This window comes from Erinaceus europaeus, chromosome 16 (assembly GCF_950295315.1).
Source record: "Erinaceus europaeus chromosome 16, mEriEur2.1, whole genome shotgun sequence".
NCBI lineage: Eukaryota > Metazoa > Chordata > Mammalia > Eulipotyphla > Erinaceidae > Erinaceus > Erinaceus europaeus.
The window spans coordinates 21,788,285-21,808,669 of NC_080177.1; the positions used below are offsets into that span (position 1 = coordinate 21,788,285).

At 40.1% G+C, this 20,385-nt stretch overlaps 1 protein-coding gene across 9 annotated transcripts in view; it reads right to left on the reverse strand.

Moving 5' to 3' along the window:
• Positions 1-20,385, reverse strand: part of PEAK1 (pseudopodium enriched atypical kinase 1) — a 303,174-nt gene that overhangs the window by 48,113 nt on the left and 234,676 nt on the right. For all 9 annotated transcript variants that reach the window (XM_060174717.1, XM_007525762.3, XM_060174716.1 and 6 more), the window contains one exon: positions 12,481-12,674. In XM_060174717.1, the coding sequence (XP_060030700.1) occupies positions 12,481-12,674 (194 nt within the window). The remainder of the gene's footprint in view (positions 1-12,480; positions 12,675-20,385) is intronic.

Below are 20,385 nucleotides of genomic sequence, written 5' to 3' on the forward strand. Positions count from 1 at the left end.
TATGGATCAACCTGTCAATACCCATGTTCAGCAGGGAAGCAATTACAGAAACCAGACCTTCAACCTTCTGCATCCCACAATGACCTTGGGTCCACACTCCCAGAGGGTTAAAGAATAGGAAAGTTATCAGGGGAGGGGATGGGATACAGAGTTCTGGTGGTGGGAATTGTGAGAAGTTGTACCCCTCTTATCCTATGGTTTAGTCAATGTTTCCTTTTTATAAATAAAAATAAAAAAATAGTTTGGTGTGCCACATTAAAACAACAACAACTAGTTATATATCTTGTGGACATTTGGAGACAGACACTAGAAACATTTGAGACATGTTGAAGGTTTGATTGAAAAGATCCAGTGGCAAGTGAGACAAGATCTATCACCTCTTCCACTCTTCAGGAAATCACCTTGGGTGATAGATACCCTACTAAACTGAGTTTGGGGGTGGATTAAGGTTTTAGAGGTTACAGTTTGTTCAGTGACCTGTTAACACCATCATTTAGGATAATGCCCTTCACTTCATAAGAGGTAACTCTCAAGGATTTGTCAAGGTGCATGAAGACCAATGTGATTTTTATGATGAAAAGACACAACAAGCCCACCCCCTTCCATTAACTGATTCTTCACAGCAGTGCTGGCCAGTAAAACTTTCTGTGGTGTTAGAAGCATTCCCCAATTGCAGGTCCAATACATGTAGCTAATGAGCATTTGTCATGTTGCTAGTGAGATTAAGAACAACAGATGAGTGGCTGAGAAAGCTGTGGTATATATACACAATGGAATACTATACAGCTATCAAGAACAATGAACCCACCTTCTCTGACCCATCTTGGACAGAGCTAGAAGGAATTATGTTAAGTGAGCTAAGTCAGAAAGATAAAGATGAGTATGGGATGATCCCACTCATCAACAGAAGTTGAAAAAGAAGATCTGAAAGAGAAACTAAAAGCAGGATCTGACTAAATTGAAAGTAGGGCACCAAAGTAAAAACCCTGTGGTGAGGGGTAGACATGCAGCTTCCTTGGCCGTTGGGGTTGGGGGTGGGTGGGTGGGATGGGACACAGTCTTTTGGTGGTGGGAATGGTGTTTATGTACACCCCTAGTAAAGTGTAGTCATATAAATCTCTAGTTAATTAATATGAGAGGGGGAAAATTAATTGTATGTCTCAAAGTTTTTAAAACACAGACTGAGTCTTCTTAATATATAGGCTGTGTATTTGATATGCAGACTCTCTCAAAAGCCTAGACCAAGTAGATCAGAAGCAACCAGTGGCACAGCTATTTACAAGATGTTGGGTACTATACAGCAAACCCTAACAAAAGGACTTTTCAAAGTTAACCCAATTACCAAATAATGTGATGATAACATTAACTATCCATTGTCTTTTTGAACCCTAAAACAGCAGGAACCTCACATCTCCACTACAGAGCCTATATTTCCCCCAGTCCTGGAACCTTAGGATAGGGTCTACTTTCCCGCATGCCTCTTGCAATCCATATCAAATAATATTGCATCTGCTGATCGCAACCTAATCAACGCAATGACTGCCACCTCAACATGCTTCAGCTCAGACTGTGTCCAGAGACTTCAGGTGTGGAATGACAACCCTTTAGCTTCATTACTCGGGTGAGACCTTTCCTTTCATAGTATTCTCTAATTCCATCCCAGGTGGATCACTTTCTAACAAAGTCCCAAAACCTAGATAAACACCAGGTTCTGTGAGAGAGAGAGCATATGTTCACACGTATCCATAAACTAGTGCAAAATATATATCTGAAAGCAGAAGTACACTAGAGTTTGCAGTGAGTACCCCCCCAACACTTCCTCTCCACTATTCCAACCTTTGCACCCATGATTGCTCAACAATTTGTTTGGCTTTGTATGTTAACTCCCTTTACAGCCACCAGGTTCCAGATGCCATCAGGATGCCGGCCAGGCTTCCCTGGACTGAAGACCCCACCAATGTGTCCTGGAGCTCCGCTTCCCCAGAGACCCACCCTCCTAGGGAAAGAGAGAGGCAGACTGGGAGTATGGACCAACCAGTCAATGTCCATGTTCAGTGGGGAAGCAATTACAGAAGCCAGACCTTCCACCTTCTGCAACCCACAATGACCCTGGGTCCATGCTCCCAGAGGGATAGAGAATGGGAAAGCTATCAGGGGAGGGGGTGGGATATGGAGATTGGGTGGTGGGAATTGTGTGGAGTTGTACCCCTCCTATCCTATGGTTTTGTTAATTTATCCTTTCTTAAATAAAAAATAAAAGAACTTAAATTTAAATAACCAGATATGCTTAATGCTCATCTAAGAGAGAAATGCTAAAATATAACAATTTCATCATAAGCAAAACTAATTTTGTTTTAATTATGTTACAGATAAGAAAAATTAGGCTGGGTTAATTTTGGAGTATGATCACTACAATTGTAGAAAAGAAAAACCATATGGTTCCCTTAGGTCAGTACCTTTCTATGGGAACAGTGGTATTGGAGCACTCTTGTTACACCACAGAGCAGTCTCAAGAGCAGAGGGGTAGTGGAAATTCTGAAGCGGAGTAATCGGGGCCTATTCTAATTAAGGTGTTTCTCTTCCCCCCCTCTTTTTTTAATTATTATTTTTTAACTCTGACTTCATGCTTTGAAGTCTGAAGTTCTAGCACTGTCACCTCTCAGGCCACAATCCTTACACAGTGATGGGAAGGTCAGAGGTCAGCAGAAAAAAAAACATTAGATTTCTCAGATATTGGCATATTTAAACTCTTTTCCAATTTGAAGTGATAAACAAAACAATAAAAGCTTCCAGTCTATTAGGTTAGAAGGGTTTCTCAGCCTCAACATTACCGATATTTGTGATGCTTCGTCGTGGAGAGCAATCTGGTTTCTACTCACTACCAGTAGTACTCTCTCTTTATTTAATTTTTTTATTGAGAGGATTAATGGTTTATAGTCAACAGTAAATACAGTTGTTGGTACATGTATAACATTTCTGCAAGACATACTAACCGCCCACCTAGGTCCTCCACTATCACGCACCAGGACCTGAAGCCTCCAGAGTCCTTTACTTTGGAGCAATAAACCAAACCCTACCCAAGTTCTGCTTTGTGTTCCCCTTCTGTTCTTACGTATCAATTTCTGTCTATGAGTGATATCATCCCATATTTATCCTTCTCCTTCTGGCTTACCTCACTTAACATGATTCCTTCAAGTTCCATCCAAGATGTGGTGAAGAAGGTGAATTCATTATTCTCAATAGCTGAGTAGTATGCCATTGTGTATAGAAAATGTTCAAGCTATAAAGCAAAACCATGCCTCTTTGTTTTTCTATAACCACCAGAGTTTGGGGGGGGGCTGCATTCTGCTACAGTTAGGCTGCTTCTACTTGTCACCTTTCTTCTGGTCTCCATTAACTATCTTGGGTCCATGTACCCTGTATCCTGTTTCACATCCTCACTCATTAGCTATGCAGCAGCTTACAATTTTTTTTGCATATATTATTATTTGGTTTATTCAACATCATCAGTGAACACTTAAAACACTTTCCACTTTCTATTTTCTGACTAGCACATCAAATATAGTTAAAGGATAAAGTGTTAGAACTGGTGGTAGTGGGAGGAGAGAAGAGAACTTCACCCTTAGTAAGCATTTCTATGTACTAAACAGATCTTTTCCTCCCATTTCCAAAAAGCAGATGTCATGATTCCTTCATTTCAGATGAGGAGCATGAAGCTCAGGAATGTGAAGTAGCTGACCAAAGATCACACAAGTAGGCAGTCAGACTGCTGGCACATCAACTTAAAACATGTCTGATCCCTCCAAACCTATGTGTGCTCTTTTCCTTTTATATTATATCCGAGACCACTTTACAAAATAATTTTCAGAAATAAATTCCACAATAAGAATTCTGCTAAATCTCAAATTTTCCTCCCAGTTTTTTCCACTGGCCCATCTATTCTTTACCTCATTAAAAGAAAAAGAAAAAGACAATGCATGGTATTTATGGAATGATCCTGAAATATTTAAAAGCTACTCTGTTACATGGGGGGTTGTTTTCTTTCCATTATTAAATACAGTGATAAAGTTTGAAGCTACAAGGGTTTTAAGTCATATGAAATTACTCAAAGGGAGAGCTGAAGACTTCATGGGGATAGACTCCTGTCCTGTGTGGGTGCAGTCATATACCTCCCATGCTGTGCTGCTTCACTGTGTCCACCATGTGTGACATGGCTGCGTTATCCTAATCTCACAGCATCCCAAATGATGGCTCATCAAGGGTTACCATGGTTACTTACTTCTGACTTCTGCAAACTTTAAAGAAATTGGACAGTTCAGGGATTCGGGCGGTAGTGCAGCAGGTTAAGTGCATGTGGCGCAAAGCACAAGGGCCAGCTTAAGGATCCCAGTTCGAGCCCCTGGCTCTCCACCTGCAGGGGAGTCGCTTCACAGGCGGTAAAGCAGGTCTGCAGGTGTCTGTCTTTCTCTTCCCCTCTCTGACTTCCCCTCCTCTCTCCATTTCTCTCTGTCCTAACAACGATGACAACAACAATAACTACAACAATAAAGAAAAACAACAAGGGCAACAAAGGAGAAAATAGATAAATAAATAAATATTAAAAGAAATTGGACAGCTCAGTGACTTAAAAGGGACACTCAACTTGTGACATCCACTAGGAAAACACAGTGCAGTTGACTTTCTCCCAGGTAGGCAGCCTCTACACCATCCATTCCAAGTTCATTCCCTCGCCTCCCACCCTAAACTCTGCAGTCCTCTTCATGTTTCCAAGACCACAAAATGAATACATCTCATGTATCAGTGTCACTCGAGGACCTGATGTAGCACTTACTCAGGTGAGTGGCAGTATGAGGGGTCCTGTTCAGAGAAAGATTCTGGAGAACTACAGCCACCTCATCTCAGTGGGTGAGCAGACTTTTCCAGCTGACTCCCTCTAAAATGTGACTCTACCGTCTCTCCATTTTAATTTCTAAATTTCTTCTACTGTGGTATAATTATAGTGCCTAACTGGATGAGTTTTAGGAATGTCTAGATGTGATTACCGCCACTCAAATAATAAAATATTTCTGTCAATTGTTTCTTGTCACCCCTCTCCCTAGCCCCCATCTACCACCAACCACACATTACTCCAATAGTCTTGCCTTCCTATAAATCGTCTGGTATTCATTTTTCCTTATTTTGCTTCTTTCATTTAGCTTTTGAGATGCAAGCATGTTTTTGTGAATACCATTGTTCTTTTTATTCCCAAGCAATATTTCTATGCATGATTATACCATAATTTGTCATCTTTATAACTGTTGAGTATTTTTTTTTTAACTTGGGCTATTAGAAACAAAGATGATATGTCCATTAAGTACAAGTATTTGTGTAAATTTTTGTTTTAATTTCCTATAAAATTACCCAGAAGAACAGTGCTATTTATCTTATGGCAACTTAAAGAAACTTCCAGATGTTTCCATGTTGGCTGTGTACACATGATCTTCAGCAATAGATGACAGTTCTAATTTTTCTACATCCTACTCAGCTCTGGTTTATGGTGGTGCTGGGGACTGAACTTGGGACTTTGGAGCCCCAGGGATGAAAGTATTTTTGCATTGCCATTATGCTATCTCCTTCACTGAAGTTGAATAACTTCATGTGTTTTTTGGTCATTCATATTTTTTCTTCCTAGAAGTCTGTTCAAATTTTTAGTCAGTATTATTTTTTTTTTCTCTTTTCCTCCAGGGTTATTGCTGGGCTCGGTGCCTGCACCACGAATCCACCGCTCCTGGAGGCCATTTTTCCCCCTTTTGTTGCCCTTGTTGTTGTAGCTTTGTTGTGGTTATTATTATTACCATTATTGATGTTGTTCGTTGTTGGATAGGACAGAGAGAAATGGAGAGAGGAAGGGAAGACAGAGAGGGGGAGAGAAAGACAGACACCTGAAGACCTGCTTCACCGCCTGCAAAGCGACTCCCCTGCAGGTGGGGAGCCGGGGGCTCGAACCGGGATCCCTACTCCGGTCCTTGCGCTTCGCGTCAGGTGCGCTTAACCCACTGCGCCACCGCCCGACCCCCTTTAGTCAGTATTATTAAAAATTGTCATTTCTTATTGAGTTGAGATTTTCCTACAGTCAACATACATTATTATTACCAGTAAATATTTTGATAATTTTTTCTGTAGGGAGCCAGGCGGTGGTGCACTGGGTTAAGTGTTCATAGTATGAAGCATAAGGATCCCTGTTTGAGTGCCTAGATCCCCACCTGCAGGGGGGAAAACTTCACAAGCAGTGAAGCAGGTCTGCAGGTCTAGACTCTGTCTCTCTCCTACTCTAGCTTCCTCTCTCCTCTCGATTTCTCTCCATCCTATCCAAATTAAAAAACAAAAACAAAAAAAAAGGGGGGAATGGCCTCCAAGAGCAGTGGATTCTTAGTGCTGGCACTGAGCTCCAGCAATAATTGTGGAGGCAAAATAATAATAACAATAATAATAATAATGTTTTCTGATGTTTGCTCTTCTTAACAATGTCTTGGAAGACTGCTTTCATTTCTTTTAAAAATATATCACTCATTTTTATTTTACATTTCATAGTTTTGTGTCCTTGTCAATAAATGATTGAAGAAATTATACAATTTTACTTGTAGGCCTATGGCTTATTTTGTTTTAAACTAGACCACTGCTTAGCTCTGGCTTGTGGTGGTGCCGGGGATTGAACTTGGAAACACAGGCATGAAAAGTCTTTTGTATAAGTTATTACTCCAGCACTACTAGATAAACTTTCATATGGTATAAAATAAGGTTTGTGGCTTTATTTTTTTTAAATCTCTATGTCTAGTTATAGTGACACCATTTGTTGGAAAGTCTAGTTTTCTGATGAATTGACACAGAACCCTTGTCAACTGGACCATGTGTCTATAGTTTTCTATATGTGGACACTATTCTGAATTAGTCTGTATGTCTCTACCACACCCTGATTGCATAGTTTTATGGAAACTGTTATGATAAGGAAGAGCCAGTCCTCCAAAGAGATTATTTCAAATTTATTTTGATTATTATACATTGTCATATATATTTAAAATTTTCTCATCAGTTTCTTCAGAACCTTTGCTTGAAATTCTGGTTGAGATAGCCTTGGGTTTTAATAGTCTGAAGAGGATTTACGTTTTAACAATACTGAATACTCTGGTCCATCAAAATAATAAACCTCTCCCTCTTATTTCAGTCTTTAGTTTTTGGTGTTTTTGTTTGTTTGTTTGTTTGTTGCCTCCAGGGTTATCACTGGGGCCTGATGGCAGCACTATGAATTTACTGCTCTTAGAGGCCCCCCCCCCCCAATTTTACTGGATAGGAGACAGAGAAAAATTGAAAAAGAAAGGAAAAATAGAAAGGAAGACAGAAAGGTAGATATCTGCAGATGTGCTTCACTGCTTATAAAGTACCTTCCCTGTATGGGGTGTGGGGCCTTGAACCCAGATCCTTGTGCTGGTTTTTGCACTTCTTACTATGTGTGTTTAACCGGGTGTGCCACTGCCTATTCCCCAGGTCTTTAATTTTTCTGTGCTATGATTTGTACTTTATGGAGTATATACTATATATATATTTTGTTAGATGTGTTTCATGATTGACAGGCTGATAATAAAGAGCATGTGCTTTACTCTTTAAATGTCCTGTTGCTTATTAGAATAGAAATTCAACTGACTTATTATGTTGATATTGTGTTTTACACCTTTGGTAATTTTATCTCCATAGATCTTTTGAAGGTTACCAAGATAGCTATCTATGAATAAAAAGTTACATTTAGGGAGTTGGGCCTATGTAGCGCAGCGGGTTAAGCGCAGGTGGCGCAAAGCACAAGGACCGGCATAAGGATCCTGGTTCGAACCCCAGCTCCCCACCTGCAGGGGAGTTGCTTCACAAGCGGTGAAGCAGGTCTGCAGGTGTCTATCTTTCTCTCCTCCTCTCTGTCTTCCCCTCCTCTCTCCATTTCTCTCTGTCCTATCCAACAACGACAACAACAATAATAACTACAACAAGGGCAACAAAAGGGAATAAAAAAAAAAGTTACATTTACACCTTTGGTAATTTTATCTTCATAGATCTTTTGAAGGTTACCAAGATAGCTATCTATGAATAAAAAGTTACATTATTTGCTCAAAAATGAAATATCATTAAAATGAAAGTACTTTTTTTTCTTTTTTTGCCTCCAGGGTTATTGCTGGGTCTCTGTGCCTGCACCACGAATCCACTGCTCCCGAAGGTTAATTTTTTCCCTTTTGTTGCCCTTGTTGTTTTATCGTTGTTGTGATTATTGTTATTGTTGTCATTGATGTTGTTGTTGGATAGGACAGAGAGAAATGGAGAGAGGAGGGGAAGACAGAGAGGGGGAAAGAAAGAGAGACACCTGCAGACCTCCTTCACAGCTTGTGAAGCCCCTCCCCGCAGGTGGGGAGCTGGGGGCTCGAACCGGGATCATAGTTATGCCAGTTCTTGCGCTTTGCATCATGTGTGCTTAACCTTCTGTGCTAATGCCCGACCCTCAAAAATGAAAGTACTTACAAAACTAAAGTCCCTAATACCAATAGTATGAAAGAAAGTGACAATAAAAGGATTAAAACTAAAAATCCCTCAGTTTGTAGAACTAATGGAGTTAACCAGATTTATTACTAAACCAATATCTTACATAGTAAAGAAGCAACTACCTAATATAATATTCTAGAGTCAAGGGTAGCCCACAAAACTATCATTCTGATGGGAGAATCTCTTAGTGTTCTCATACTCCATGTAATCATGATCTTCTTTTAAAAGTCTTATATTTTGTATCTCAAAGTTGATGACTTAGAGAGAGAGAGAGCGAAAGAGAGAGAGAGAGAGAGAAAGAGAGAGAGAGAGAGAGAGAGAGAGAGAGAGAGAGTCATACTCCTTCAGTATTTCATAGTCATTATAGTCCAGTGACTAAGACTGACTGAGGTTCAGTCTTGGTTTAATCTTCATAGGCTATGTGACTTTAGGGGAAGCACACACACTCAATTTCCTCATCTCAGAAATAGATGATAAGTAGGGTAATAATTCCTAGGTTGTTGAGAAAATTAAATGAGTTCATATATGCATGGCACTTAGAATATTCATGGAAGTAATGCTCCTCATCTAACAACCTATACAACTGAGAAGATACTAAGTTGATATAGTCAGTTTTAACTTATGATGACTAATGTTTGTTTGTTTGTGGCTATTAGGGTTATTTCTGGGGCTTAGTACCTGCATGATGACTCCACTGATCCTGGTTGCCATAATTTCCTCCCCTCCCTTGTTTTTTTTTTTTTTTCCTTTTATAGAGACAGAGAGAAGTCAAGAGGGAGAACAAGGAAGAGATAAAGACAAAGAAACACCTAAAGCACTGATTCACCACTGCTGAAGCTTCTCCCCTGCAAGTGGGGACTGGGGGCTTGAACTCAGGTTCTTGTGTGAACTCTACTTGGTATACCACCACCTGGCATTGACTAATGGTTATTATTATTATCGTCATCCTTAGCTGTGGTTGGGGCTTCATTCACTATGCCAGGACAACTTTTCAAGCCAGAAAGAAAGCAACAGAGATAAAGGGAGACAGGGAAAGATACTACAGCACCCAAGCATCCTCCAATATGGTAGGGACCAGACTTAAACCTGGGTGGCATGACAAATCAGGTGCACTGTCCAGGGGAGCTTCATGTTGACCAGACTAATGGCTACTTTTTAAAGGAGAAACATCATAAGATACCATAGTTGTAAAAATCAGTATATATTTTACTAGGACATTTTACAAGGATATGTTAGAGTATTTCCCCCATAGTGTTAGATCAACCTTTGGCTTTCTTAAGGATTCTTTTATTTCTAAGTACACTTGCTGCTCTTAGAATGATTTTCTCCTTACAGTAATATCATGGAAGAAGAACATAAATCAGAAAGAGATTTAAAAACAACAACAACAACAACAACAACAACAACTAGGTAAAAGAACTTCAATATAGACCCCTGGTTTTCAAACAGTGACAGGTGGCAGTTAGCATCTTGCTCTAGTTCTCTGCATGTGGTAGTCCATCCCATGCTATCTATCTTTCTTTTGAATCTATGGGAGAATGGCACTGAGAAATCCTTATGCAGTTCCAGATTTTGCTTTTCAGAGGGAAGAGAAAATGTGACACACAATGAAGACAGGTCAGAAATCGCTGAATAACTGAGGAAGAAGAGTGAAGATGACTAGCAAACGGAAACACTGGGGGCCGGGCAGTAGGGCAGTGGATGAAGTACACATGGTGTGAAGTGCAAGGACCAGCGAAAGGTTCCCAGTTTGAGCCCCCAGCTCCCCACCTGCCAAAGAGTCGCTTCACAAGTGGTGAAACAGGTTACAGGTGTCTGTCTTTCTCTCCTCCTCTCTGTCTTCCCCTCTTCTCTCGATTTCTCTCTGTCCTTTCCAACACCACCAATAACAGCAATAATAATAACAACAATAATAAACAACATGGGCAACAAAAGTGGAAAAATAGCCTCCAGAAGCATAGTGCAGGCATTGGGCCCCAGCAGTAACTCTGGAGGCAAAAAAAAAAAAAAAAAAGAAAGAAAACTGAAACATCTTAACTTTGGCATGTGGTGTGCAGGGAATCTAAATCAACCCTCTTTACAGTTCACAGTTCTCCCTACTGCACCTCTAATGACAGTCCCTTCGCCTCCGCTTTAATACCTCTAATTACTCGGATCAAACTTCCTCTAGCTTTTTGTTCCAAATCAGAAATCTGAGATATATAATAGATCCCTTACACCATTTACACCTAATTAACTAATCACTAAGTTTCTTTTTTTTTAAAGAAACTATTTTTTCCCTTTTGTTGCCCTTGTTGTTTATCATTGTTGTTGTTTTATTGTTGTAGTTATTATTGATGTCATTGATTGTTGGATAGGACAGAGAGAAATCGAGAGAGGAGGGGAAGACAGAGAGGAGAAGAGAAAGATAGACACCTGCAGACCTGCTTCACCCCCTGTGAAGGGAACCCCCCTGCAGGTGAGGAGCCGGGGGCTCAAACCGGGATCCTGATGTCAGTTCTTGCACTCTGCGCCATGTGCACTTAACCCGCTGTACCACCGCCTGGCTCCCATCACTAAGTTTCTAACGCACTTTACTCTTTTCTCCCTCTTTTTCAAATTCAGTATTAGAGAATGAATCTAGTCTTTGGGGCATGCAAAATACTAGTGGACTAGGTACTGGTCCAATTTCTATTCTCTGTTTCTAGAGAGGGTGAGGTTTAGAGGACAGAGAGAAAGAAGGAGGGAGAGACACCAAAGTAGAGCTCTAGGAACCATGGAGTTCCTTCCTTGCTGTTCATGGCAATTCCATGTGGTGCTGGGGATCAAACCCAGCCTGTGCTTTACCTGTTGATTTCTGATTTTTGTTTTCCCTCCTAAATATCTGTGAAGTCTTTCCAGTGTATTCCCTCCAATGATCTTAGCTGAGGCTTCTCCCTCTCAACCATTTATGTGGTCTTGTAACAATAGCAGATTTTCCTTGACCAAATACTTTACCTCTAATCCATTTCCATATGGAAGCCTGCATGCTGTATGTTCCTTTTTTTCCTTAAATATTTATTCATTTTTTAAAAATTTAACAGGACAGAGATAAATTGAGAGGGAAGAGTAAATATAGAGGGAGAGAGAAAGAGAGACACCTGCAGCAGTAAACCTTTTCACTCTGCAGATGGGGACCGGGGGCTTGAACCTGGGTCCTTGTGCATGGTAATGTGAGCGCTCGTCTGCATGTGCCACCCGCCCAGGCCCATGGTATGTGTTTCGAAACACAAATGAAATTTGTTTATTCCTCTGCTGAAAACCCTTTAATGCTTTCCTCCCACAAGTAGCAAAAATCCAGCATTTAGCCTGAAATGTATGATCTTATCTAACTTAGTTTACATTTCAGCAGCACTAAATGGGCTGTGGTGAACACAAGCTGTTTTACCTCTTCATGCTTTTACTAATATCATTGTCTCTGGTTAGAAGATTCTTCCTTCCCTATATCAACTAGCTAAATCAGTTCAGAAATTATACTCAGGAAGGAATCCTTTGACATCCTGTCCTGTGCAGAAAAAAAAAAAAGAATATTCTGTATTTCTATTACTACATTTATCACATTATTTTGAAACTATTAACAAGTTCATCTCTTTCTCTCCAGATGAGTCTCTCAAGGCAGAGATGATGTCACACCCTTAGCACATGGCACGGGATTCATGATAGTAGGCATATAATTCATGCCCAGTAAATATTAAGACTTTTTCTGGATTCAGAGTCCCAAGTACTCATCACTATTGCATGAAACCACCACCAGGACTTTTTCTGATGTAAGTTCAAATTTATAACTTCTATTATCCAACTTCTGTTCCATGAAGCAATAAAAAGCAGCTCTCCAGAGAAATATAACATTTGGCAAGTGAATTAAAAGGCAGAGTTTAAAGACTCTTCTATGACATCTGTGCTTACCTAAGTTGCTATATGTTGCACTACAGGGACTCAGATCTGTAGGATCTGAAGCATCTTCTTTTTCCTCTTCCCTTTCCAGTTCAGGTAGAGGCAGTGCTGCTGAGACTGAAGTGCAGGTGCCACCATCTTGCTTCACACTAACAGTTCTTGGATCCCGGGGAGAAAAATCCTCTGCTATTTCATGGGTTGAAGGACTGAAACATATCAGACCACAATCAGACTGGCATTCAAAAATCTTGTCAAAACTTACATTTACTAAAGATATATATTTACTAAAGATAAATATATATATATTTGCCATATATGTAAACAACTGGTCCTATGGTCATAGCAATGGGTCATGACTTACAACATGGGTCATGACTTACAACTTACTTATCTATATACAATGGCATCCTTCATGCAGATTGACACTTTGATTTATGTTTATTCACATATATTAAGAATTTGAAGGGGGGGGCGGTAAAAAAAAAGAATTTGGTTTGGTTTAGGAGGTGTGGAGGACTCAAAAGGAAGCTGAATACAATAGGTAAGGAGTGGAACTTAGTATTAAGTGTATTTATTATGCCACAGTACTATGTCACTATAGCAAACATCAAATTCGTTACTATATAATGTTTATTTCATAAGATATATAAGATTTACTATATAATAAAACACTTAGTAAAGATCAGAAGGAAAATTTAGATTGATCATCTAAATATGGAAGTTAAAATTGTTTTGGGGGAGATTTCATTTCCCTCAATCACTCAATCTACTCAATTAGCTGTACAAAAAAAGTAAGACATGTGGTCTGGGAGGTGGCGCAGTAGATAAAGCATTAGACTCTCAAACATAAGGTCTTGAGTTCAATCCCAGGTAGCACATGTAACAGAGAGACGTCTGGTTCTTTCTTTCTCCTATCTTTCTCATCAATCAATAAATAAAAATCTTAAAAAAAAAAAAGACATATTCTTCCAGCTCTCTTCTTTGTCTCCAGGGATATCTGTGGGGCTTGGTGCCTGCACTACAAATCCACTGCTCCTAGAGGCTATTTTGTCCTATTTGTTGTTCTTTGTTATTATTATTATTGTTGTCATTGCTGTCGTTGTTGGATATGACAGAAAGAAATGGAGAGAGGAGGGGAAGACAGAGAGGGGGAGAGATAGATACCTGCAGACCTACTTCACCGCCTGTGTAGTGACCCCCCACACACACAGGTGGAGAGCTGGGGGCTCAAACTGGGATCCTTACGCTGGTCCTTGGCTTTGCGCCACCTGCATTTAACCCACTGCACTACCGCCCGACTCCTTGTTCTTTTATTGTTGTAGTTATTATTGATGTTGTTGGTTGTTGGTAGGACAGAGAGAAATCGAGAGAGGAGGGAAGACAGAGATGGGGAGAGAAAGATAGACACCTGCAGACCTGCTTCACCACTTTGAAGCGACTCCCTTGCAGGTGGGGAGCCAGAGGCTCAAACAGGGATCCTTACTCTGGTCCTTGCACTTTGCACCATGTGCACTCAATGCGTTGTGCTACTGCCCGGTCCCCCTTCCATCTCTTTTGACAGAGCATCAGCATTATCGTTACCCCCTTGATCAGCTTTAGAAGAAACACTATACTGGCCAAGAGATACACTGGCAATAAAAAAAACTCTATCATGTAAAGGACAATTATTGTCCCTATGACAACTTTTAATAGAGTCATTAAACAAGTAAATGCAGAGAAATTTGAGTCTAAGTAAGACTCCACTAAAATCCTAGGTCTATTTCCTTCCTTAATTGAGGCTAGATCCTATAAACATAATACTGGTTTGAAAAGAACAAATAACACTCACATCTTTACCAACAAGGAGAAAGTCTAAGCTTGTCAAATAAATAAAGAGTTACAAGGGGGTCGGGTGGTAGTGCAGCGGGTTAAGCACACGTGGCGCAAAGTGCAAGGACGGGTGCAAAGTGCAAGGACCAGTGTAAGCATCCCAGTTCGAGCCCCCAGCTCCCCACCTGCAATGAGGTCACTTCACGGGCAGTGAAGGTCTGCAGGTGTCTATCTTTCTTTCCCTCCCCTCTCATTTTCTCTCTGTCCTATCCAGTAATAAACAACAAGGGCAACAAAAGAGAATAAATAGCCTCCAGGAGCAGTGGATTTGTAGTACAGACACCGGAGCCCCAGCAATAACCCTAGAGGCAAAAAAAAAAAAAAAAAGGAAAAAGAAAGGACTGCAAAAGCTGGATAAGGGCAAGAGCCTGGCTCACTTAATGATAGCCCTTTTGGCCACTATCAAGCCACTCCATCACTTGGAATCTTAGACAGGAAATCATTGGATTCACTCATTGATAATATGGGCCTAGACCTCTATAACAGATCCCTCACTCTGCCGTCACTGGTCACATCAAATGGGAATGACATCATAAGCCTTTTTGTGGGCTTCTTCAGGACCTTATCATCACTATGAACTATCCAAAGAGAGGCTAGGTCATTCTACTCTGCCACTTGAGGAAGACTGGTTCTGAAGTGAGCACAAACTAGAATGTTCCCAGATGTGACCACTGACTGTGAGCTCAGTCTGACAGGGACTGAGAGGTTGTGCAGATTCCCATTCTAACTATGAATAGATATAGGCCCTGGGATTAGATGGATGTGGTAAACAGTTTATACATTTTCTTCAAGTCTGCAAGCAACTCTCTCCTCTAATTGTGCTTCCTAGTTCTATTCTCAAGTCTGACGCCATATTTCTAGACAATATTTCTAGTCCACCCCCATGTTAGCTATCACGCTGAAGCAAAGATTACTGAAACAAAAGCTCCTAGGAACATAACCTAAAATAGACTTCCTAGCTTCCTTCCATCCTAAGGTCCCCACTTTGATCTGCTCTATTCCTGCTTTATGGTTCCTGTTTAATAGGCATTTTGTTCTGCTTATCATCTTACTGCCTTTTAGTCACCAAGTTGCAGATGCTACTATGATTCCATCCTCGCTGCCCTGGGCAGATGACCTCACCAATGCTTCCAGGAACCTTACCTCTCCAGAGCCCTACCCCACTAGGGAAAGACAGAAATAGCCTGGGGCAATGGATTGACCTGCCAGCAATTACAGAAACCAGAACTCCCACCTCCCACACCCCTAAAAAGAATTTTGGTCCATACTCCTAGAGGGGTAAATGACAGGGGAAGTAAACCAGAGAGCTCTGCACTCTAATTCCACCAGGACCTGAAGTGTTTGTCACCAGGAATCTTGTTTTTTGTTTGTTTGTTTGTTTTAAAAATATTTATTTTACTTATTCAGTTTTGTTGTCCTTGTTGTTTTATTGTTGTACTTATTGATGTTGTTACTGTTGGATAGGACAGAGAGATATGGCGAGAGTAGGGGAAGACAGAGAGGGGGAGAGAAAGATAGACACCTGTAGACCTGCTTCACCGCCTATGAAGTGACTCCCCTACAGATGGGGAGCTGGGGCTCGAACCGAGATCCTTATGCCAGTCCTTGCGCTTTGTTCTACCTACACTTAACGCGATGCGCTACTGCCCGACTCCCAGGAATCTTGTTTTTATACCATTAATGAAAGGGAAGTGAATCTGGAAAATACCAGAGGAAGCCAGGCACTGTTTCTCTTATCTGAGAGAGAAGAGGAAAAAAGGAAAGACACCCATAAGTAGTAATAGGTATAGGGTGACTTAAAAGGATGTAAAGGCAGGACCATTGGAAAAAAAGTATGTACACACAGATATATGTAGATATAGAATCAGTACATGTTAACAACATTGGGAAAACTACTGCAGTTTCCAGTGGAAGGGATGCGGACACAGAACTCTGGTTGTGGGAATCACATGGATTCATAACTCTACTACCTTACAATTTTGAAAATAAATATTAAGTTACTAATAAAAATTGTTTTAGGGGGCTGGGTGGTGGCATACTTGATAGAGCCTACATGTTACAATGCATAAGGACCTGGGTTCAAGCCCCTAGCCTCCATCTGCAGGGGGAGTGTTTCATGAGTAGTGAAACAGTGTTGCATGTCTCTCTCTCCCTCTCCTCTTCCTCTCAGCTTTTTCTCTGCCGCCATCCAAAAAAAAAAAAAAAAGAATAAAAACAAAAATTGTTTTAGCAGATAAACCAAGGCCAGAAATGTCTTATTGGTAGGATAAAAGCACTAACTTTTGTCTGTCTGCAAGCAGCATGCAAGACAAATGGAAAAGAAAGTTATGTATTCTAGTTAAATTTATCTATTAAGATGAAATGAATAAGAAGCATTTTTTGGCAAAATACCAAAGTACCATCATTGTGGTGCTTTGTGTTTTCAATCTTATTTCATTGCGGCTTCTCCACTGCTCATAGTGATTTCTTCCATTCTTCTTTATACCTCACCCTTCCTAAAATGTCAGTTGTGTTGCTATAAAATACAAGGAACTATCAAGTGCTTTTAAAGATTTAAAGTCATTAAATGTTGGTAGAGAAAAAGACAGGCATATTCAGTATTTTCTGAATTTACTGAAAGTGTTACTAGATTATCAGACACTCACCAATTCTTCTTCTTTTGTAAAATGGAGAAAGAGAAAAGCAAAGGAAATATCTTGTATATTATTTCATGTTATTTCTGGATTTTCAATAGGCAGTGAGTCATGGTGACATTTACAAATTTCTTTAAAAGAGGTCTTTTGTTTGATCATGTGTCACCAGAACACATATCACCTGTGGATTTGAGGGAGAAGATCTGAAGGAGAAAGAATACCTCCTTATCACTCTTTCATTATGAAAATTATGCATGTGTGTGAACAGAAAAATAAGCCTTGACATCTGCTAGATATACAACTTCAAAAATATCCTTTCAAATGGGCAGAGACACAGATTTCTCTATATTGACAAAGAGCTGGAGCTTCAGTGATGGCAAGGTAGAAAGAAATCACTGTCAGCAACTAAGAAGGTAGTTTATGTACTAGACAAAGACAAATATGGCGATTTATACACTCAAAGCCTGCTTTCTCTGCTTAATAGGAGATCCTAACTTACCAATCCCAAAGAGTTCCAAGCAAAGCTGTTTTCTTTGCCACACCTGAAGAAGATGGGTCGATACTGGGGCAGCATGGAATGTTCTTACTCATGAACACAAAATGTGAGCTCAGATCTAGAGGGATGCAGAGGTCACACAGGCTCCTAAGCTAATTATGGTCCCCAGATCACATCAAATCAATGGGGTTTACAGTCAACAATATTTATATATTAACCTTTTCCCATATTAGGGAGCTACTCTCTTCCCTGATCCAGCTTTCTGGTCCTTTTCCCATCCATAACATCATCTCCCCAGACAATAACTTGGATCCTCCTGCATATTAGATTTCAGGCTCAGGCAAAAATAAACAAACAAACAAAAACCCACTAGTGTAGCTACAGGCCCTTTGAAATATAACTAAAATATGCCTACTAGCTATCTACAAAATGGAGGACCCCCCCAACTCTTCATCTGCACTATTCTAGCCTTTAGGTCCATGATTGTTCAACAATTTGTTTGGCTTTGTATGTTAACTCTCTTTTCAGCCACCAGGTTCCAGATGCTAGCAGGATGTGATCAGACTTCCCTGCACAGACAACCCCACCAATGTGTCCTGCAGCTCCTCTTCCCCAGAGCTCTTCCACACTAGGGAAAGAGAGAGACAAGCCAGACCTTCAACCTTCTGCATCTCACAATGATCTTGGGTCCATACTTCCAGAGGGTTAAAGAATAGGAAAGCTATCAGGGGAGGGGATGGGATATGGACGTCTGGTGGTGGGAACTGTGTGAAGTTGTACCCCTCTTATCCTATGGTTTTGTCAACGTTTTCTTTTTATAAATAATAAATAATAAATAAAAAATAAAGGGGAAAAAAAGAAAAAAATCAAAGTAACCAAGAGGATTCCATTTCCATGAATTAGTAAAGACAAAGCAAAGTGACCCTTTGAAACAATCCCAGATACCACTTAGTGTCAAGATTATAGATCACTAAGTAGTTTATCAACATGCTTCAGGAGAAAGAAAATGATCTTTGCTGGGAAAAAGTTAATAAAACCCATTTCTGATTCAAAGCAAAAAATATAAAGTGATTTTAAAATATCAGTTTCCCCAAGAGGAAAATACTACCCTCTAGATAGTCTCTTATTCTAGAGTCAACATGAATGGTTTCCCAAGGTCCCCCATCTCTATAGCCCCGATCTTGCATTTTTTCTTTCTTCCTCTAATTTCCTCATTATTACTAAAAGAAAGTTATTTCCGGGAGTCAGGCGGTAGCACAGCAGGTTAAGTGCACATGGTGCAAAGTGCAAGGACCTGCGGAAGGATCCCGGTTCAAGCCCCGACTCCCACCTGTAAGGGAGTCGCTTCACAGGTGGTGAAGCAGGTCTGCAGGTGTCTATTTTTCTCTCTCCCTGTCTTCCCCTCCTCTCTCCATTTCTCTCTTTCCTATCCAACAACAATGACATCAATAACAACGACAATAATAGCTATAACAATAAAAAAATCAACAAGGGAAACAAAAGGGGATAAATAAATAAATAAAAAAGAAAGTTATTTCCATCTGTCAAAATGTATTGGTGAAGGTTGGTTCTGAAATCATGACTAACCTCACTTGTTTGTTTTCCTCCTAAGGAGTGGGTTATTTAGAGTCTCAGTTTCTGCAAAAATCACAGTTGCTGCTTTCTTTGAAGAATTTCTGGACTGTATTCTCACATACATTAAATGTAACTCCTTTCCTGTTCCTAAGACTGTCTCAGAACAAAATATGGAACCTAGAACGTAAGAAATATGAAAGACTCACCCACTGCTGTCACTCATACAATTGCCCATTAAGGAAAATTCTATAAGGTCTTCTTCAGTCTGTTAATCATGTTCTGAAGTTCTGATGAAACCACAGATCCAACTGAGTACAGGAGAACTACAAGTTGGGTAAGATATAAGAGTCTTGAATTCTGTACCTTAATATCACCCACTGAACCTTGACCTTTATCTTAGGGGTTGGTCTGGGAAATGAGCCAAATTACCTTCGGGAAGTCAAACAAAGTGAAAGCATTTTTTCCCCACTCTATGAGAGCTAGGGCAGCAAACTTATATTCTAAATGCAGACTAGTTTTCATAAAAATTTAAATATACTGGTATATTAAACTGCAAATTGAAATTACTATCAACTATAAAGAACTATGCACTTCTCTATCCTTTCCTTCCCTCTTGATTTCTGGCTGTCTCTATCCAATAAATAAAGTTAGTGATAAAAAAGAACAATGCAAAAAGAATTGATAAAATAAAATCACAGGGAGTCGGGCTGTAGCGCAGCGGGTTAAGCGCAGGTGGCGCAAAGCACAAGGACCGGCATAAGGATCGCGGTTCGAACCCCGGCTCCCCACCTGCAGGGGAGTCGCTTCACAGGCGGTGAAGCAGGTCTGCAGGTGTCTATCTTTCTCTCCCTCTCTCTGTCTTCCCCTCCTCTCTCCGTTTCTCTCTGTCCTATCCAACAATGACGACAACAACAATAATAACTACAACAATAAAACAACAAGGGCAACAAAAGGGAATAAATAAATAAAATAAAATATTTTTTAAAAAATTTAAAAAAATAAAAATAAAATCACATGGATTACAGTGATAGCAGTGACTAAATGGAGAAAATTTAAAAATTAAAATTTAAAAATGCACTAATGATATATCATGTCTTGTGCTTGAGTGAGAAGAGCTCTTTGTATGATTAAAATGATAAGGGAAAGGGAGAGGGCTTGAGAGTTCAAGCTTAGATGTGGCAACACATTGTGAGTGAAAAATGAAAAAGGAACAAGAACAGCATCAGGGAAGGTTTACTCCTTCCCTGCATATAAACATCATAAACAGAAAAACTATCCAGGAAGAAATTATAAAATTATACAGTTATCATTAGTCAGGTTAATTTTTTGAGAGAATACAACTTT